At 53.0% G+C, this 4,749-nt stretch overlaps 1 protein-coding gene across 1 annotated transcript; it reads left to right on the top strand.

The window, feature by feature from the left end:
* The first annotated feature begins 328 nt into the window (after nucleotides 1–328).
* On the top strand, nucleotides 329–3,973 carry S100P (S100 calcium binding protein P). The gene is made up of 2 exons (XM_017853387.1): nucleotides 329–617; nucleotides 3,699–3,973. The coding sequence occupies exons 1-2, from the start codon at nucleotides 414–416 to the stop codon at nucleotides 3,846–3,848; spliced, it is 354 nt and encodes a 117-aa protein (XP_017708876.1). The 5' UTR covers nucleotides 329–413; the 3' UTR covers nucleotides 3,849–3,973.
* The last annotated feature ends 776 nt before the right edge of the window (nucleotides 3,974–4,749 follow it).

Below are 4,749 nucleotides of genomic sequence, written 5' to 3'. Positions count from 1 at the left end.
GGCAGATCCGTGTTCACACACACGCCCAGTGTGAATTCACTCTCAGACGTCTCCTCGTGTCAGCACGCTGGGTGCCAGAACACTCTGATGTTGACACAAAGGGCCACAGAGTCACCACTCACTCCTCACACACTCACCCTGTGGCCACTTACCCAGGGAGGGCCAGGGATGAGGACACCGCTGCGGCTCAGTGATGGCCCCAAGACACAGGTGAACACTGTAAAATGCGGATGCCTGGAGGCAGCCCACACCCCGGGCCTTGGCTGGGAGAAAGTTTCCAGAAACGTCATCACAATGATGCATTTCATCAGAACTGAACACATGAATGGGGAGGGGCAGGACTTCCTGAATGTCCCAACCCCACTGTCCCACCCACTGTGTCAATATGAGGCTGCCTTATAAAGCACAAGAGGATGCCAGTGCGACATTTTCTCGGCCCTGCCAGTCCCCAGGAGGAAGGTGGGTCTGAATCCAGCACCATGACGGAACTGGAGACAGCCATGGGCATGATCATAGACGTCTTTTCCCGATATTCAGGCAGCGAGGGCAGCACGCAGACCCTGACCAAGGGGGAGCTCAAGGTGCTGATGGAGAAGGAGCTACCCGGCTTCCTGCAGGTGAGCCCAGGCCAGCAGTGCTGGACACAGCAGGGCCTGGGGAAGAAGGGGAAGGCGTGGCAGGCAGAGGGCCCAGAGCTGCGGTGGGGTGGGGTCGGGTCGGCAGTCAAGGGGCTCAGAGGCAAGAGGGACAGATCCTGAAATGCCCTAGAAGCCCAGCCAAGGAACGGACCCACCCTGGTGTCAAGGCAGGGGATGCCGGAGCATCTGAGCAGGGAGAGGGTGTGGTCAGCTTGATCCTTGAAACATGGAGTTGACCCCAGTGTATTTGTGACAGGCCTGGTGGGAGAGTGGGACTCAAACCTGTGCAGTGTGGGCAGGGGCGGAATGCAATCCAGGGCTGCCACCGTTTGCAAGTTTGCGAAGCCCTCAAGCCCTCGGGGCTGTCCTCCAAGGCTGCTGGCCATAAACGCCCCAGCTCCACCTCCCACTTGTCTGCCTTCCCTGCTCCCATCCCCAGGCCCTTTGTTGCCTGGTATTAGTGGGACCGGCAGGAAGGACAGGAGGAGGCTCCATCCTGGCACCTGTCTGCGCAGAGCTGCAGACCTCCCTTGGGCTCCCTGCCAGGGAGGAGCCACTGGCCTGAGCCTCACAGAAGGCCCCTCGGGGCAGCCAGGACCAGCTTCCTTCCACCCGGGGCAGCCTCCAGCTGGGCTGAACAGAAGCCCTCCTCTCTCCGTTTCCCCTTCTCTTTGACCCCTGTCCTCTCCTTCTTTCTCACTCCCCCACTTTCTTCCTTTCTTCCCCTCCCCTTCGGGCCCCACCAGATTCTGCTGACCCGCCGTCTAAGGGGCTGACCCACATGGATGCTGATAATCGAAAATGAAAGCCTGACATTTTCAGCCCTAGCATCACTTCAAAGACATGGAACACTTCAGAATATTGCTTCTTTTCTTTTCTTTCTTTTTTTTCAAGGTGTCACTCTGTCACCCAGGCTGGAGTGCAGTGGCAGGATCACGGCTCACTGCAGCCTCAACCTCCCTGGGCTTAGGTGATCCTCCCACCTCAGCCTCCCAAGTAGCTGGGACTACTGGTGCATGTCACCACAGCCGGCTAATTTTTGTATTTTTTTTTTAGAGACAAGGTCTCACCATGTTGCCCAGGCTGGTCTCAAACTCCTGGGCTCAGGCAATGCATCCACCTCAGCATCTCAAAGTGCTGTGATTAGAGGCGTGAGCCCCGACACCTGGCCTCGTTCTATTTTCTAAATGTAAATTCTGTAAAGATATCTTTTAAAAGTAAAGTTCTGTTTTTGGTAGAAAATGTTAAAACAGATAAATATGGAGGGAAGAAATCCCTCCTGGAATACAGACTCTTCTCCCTTCCAGTCTTTTCCCCATGTGAACGTTGCTGTGAGTGGGATTTATATGCAGTTTAATTTCTTTGTGAGGAACATTACAGCATAAATTCTCAAACTCTGATGTTCATTAAACACCCCAGCCCCATCCTGGGAACTTGGGCTTGGGGCTCGGGGTGTTCTGATAATCATCAAAGGATGAGAATTGAACCCATGAGGACTTTGATCCAAGACACTGGGGTGTGGGGAAGCGCAGGTGTCCTGGGAACACACTTTGAGAAGCAATGGCTAAGCTGGGGGTCCTCAAACCTGTGTTACACTAGAATCACCTCGGGGAGGCCGGGCACGGTGGCTCACGCCTGTAATCCCAGCACTTTGGGAGGCCGAGATGGGCGGATCACGAGGTCAGGAGATCGAGACCATCCTGGCCAACACGGTGAAACCCCGTCTCTACTAAAAATACAAAACATTAGTCGGGCATTGTAGCAGGCGCCTGTAGTCCCAGCTACTCGGGAGGCTGAGGCAGGAGAATGGCGTGAACCCGGGAGGCGGAGCTTGCAGTGAGCCGAGATGGCGCCACTGCACTCCAGCCTGGGCGACAGAGCAAGACTCTGTCTCAAAAAAAAAAAAAAAAAAATCACCTCAAGGAGGCCCCAGGTGTCCTTCTCAGCCCTCCCTCTGGATGCTGCTAAAGCCTAGCAAAGCTGGAGTCAGAGTCAGAGAACAATGTCCGCCTGAGGGCAGGGCTGGGCTGGCCTTGTGGCCTTATCTGCTCCATGCCCAGCCCAGTGCCCCACAGTTGGAGCTTTGTAAATATGAGGTGACTGGCTACAAACTTCGTAAACATCACTTGAAATGGCCGCAGGGTATTGTGACGTGGCCAAACCACTATTTGTTTGCTATTGAATTTGTACTTCCCTGCCTTACTTTTGCTATTGCAAACCATGCTGTCACTAAGGTTTTCATGCACACAGTTGTGTCTTGGTCTGTTTCTACTAATTTTAATTGTGTTTTTTTCCACCTGGACACAGGGCTCTCTGGCCCAGGGCTGGGTCATCAGCACCCCTGCTGCTGCTGTTCAGATCTGCATCCTGGTCCCGCTTGGTCCCATAGTGAGAATGCTTTGCCATCACATGGGCAGGCTCTGAGAGCCCCGCTGGCCTGGCCTTCTCAAAGAAGACCTGAGAGCTTGGGACTCCAAGCCAGGGTGCCCAAGCAGAGAGGAATAACAGGGCTCAGGGTGCTCTGTGCTCGCTCCACACCTGGGGCTCAACCCTGGCTTTCCCTGGCTCCCTGTGTGACCGACCTCAGGGCAGGCCCCTTGGGCCCTCTGGGTCTTATCGTCTTCATCTGTAACAGGGCGATGCCTCTGCCGTGCCTGGTGGTGTTGAGGAGTTCATGTGTAAGCAGCTAGTTCAGTGCCAGCATGAGATGGGATGCCCATGACGTTAGCAGTGCACAAAAAAGTAGAGCAAAGACTGGATGCATCTCCTGAGAACAGCCATCACTGTAAAAGCACATTACAAATCCAAAGACAACCCCCTGCAAAACTAAAAATGAAACTCCCTCTCGCAGAGCACAACACAATTCCAATTGGCTCTAATAACATTACAAGTTAGTTCATGTCATGCCAGATAGCTGAAGGCAGCTCACAAGTGAAGGCCAGGAACGCCATGTGTCTGCTATGCACAGCTGGCCCTGCTCCTGCCCAGCAGTGGTGCTTGGTGGAGGCTGAGGCCCTGCACAGGGCCTCACTGCTGACCTTGGGCCTCTCTTTCCTCTAGAGTGGAAAGGACAAGGACGCCGTGGATAAATTGCTCAAGGACCTGGACGCTAATGGAGACGCCCAGGTGGACTTCAGCGAGTTCATCGTGTTTGTGGCTGCAATCACGTCTGCTTGTCACAAGTACTTTGAGAAGGCAGGACTCAAATGATGCCCTGGAGATGCAGATCCCTGGCAGAGCCATGGCCCCCGCCTTCCCAAAAGTGTTTGTTGGCAATTATTCCCCTAGACTGAGCCTGCTCATCTACCTCTGATTAATAAATGCTCAGAAAATGATCCTGGTCTCAGAGAAACTGGTTATTCCTTAAAACCTCAGTGTCCCCTCCTCACAAAACAGAATTCACTAATTAAATTTGCCATTTCATTACTCATTGCCTGCCTACGGTGGTGAGACAGATGAAGAAGACAGGGCGGGTGATAAGAATCCATTTGTTGGCCATCTTCTAAGTGCCCACTGAGACACAGTCCCACCTTTTGCCATGTGAATGCCACCATGTCCTGGACCTCAGGGAGGCTTGGGTACATACATCCATGTATTCATCTACTTAGTAATTCATTTCGTCGGTCACGTAGCCACTCATTGAACCCGGGCCCCTCCATCTCTCCAAACAGCATGTTTCTTTCAAGTAACATACTTTTATTATTTATTTGTTTATTTATTTTTGAGACAGAGTCTCGCTCTTGTCCCCCAGGCTGGAATGCAATGGCGCGATCTCAGCTCGCTGCAACCTCTGCCTCCTGGGTTCAAGTGATTCTCCTGCCTCAGCCTCTGGAGTAGCTGGGATTACAGGTGCCCGCCACCACACCTAGCTACTTTTTGTATTTTTAGTAGAGACGAGGTTTCACCATGTTGGCCAGGCTGGTCTCAAACTCCTGATTTCAGGTGATCCGCCCGCCTCAACCTCCCAAAGTGCTGGGATTACAGGTGTGAGCCACTGCGCCTGGCAAAGTAACGTACTTTTAATGATGCAATACTATTGTTGCCACAAAGACCAGGAAACACCGTAACAGAGAAACAACGCATTCCAAGAGAGTATTAGAATCATCAGTCG

This window comes from Rhinopithecus bieti, unplaced genomic scaffold (assembly GCF_001698545.2).
Source record: "Rhinopithecus bieti isolate Rb0 unplaced genomic scaffold, ASM169854v2 scaffold_35903, whole genome shotgun sequence".
Classification (NCBI taxonomy): domain Eukaryota; kingdom Metazoa; phylum Chordata; class Mammalia; order Primates; family Cercopithecidae; genus Rhinopithecus; species Rhinopithecus bieti.
The sequence above is the reverse complement of the archived record's forward strand: the minus strand, read 5'-3'. Positions and strand labels throughout refer to the sequence as shown.

Excerpts from the sequence above, each read along its gene's own strand:
- S100P (XM_017853387.1), top strand. The coding sequence starts at position 414 with ATGCCAGTGCGACATTTTCTCGGCCCTGCCAGTCCCCAGGAGGAAGGT. Across the intron at positions 618-3,698 it reads AGCTACCCGGCTTCCTGCAG|AGTGGAAAGGACAAGGACGC; the intron begins GTGAGCCCAGGC and ends TCTTTCCTCTAG.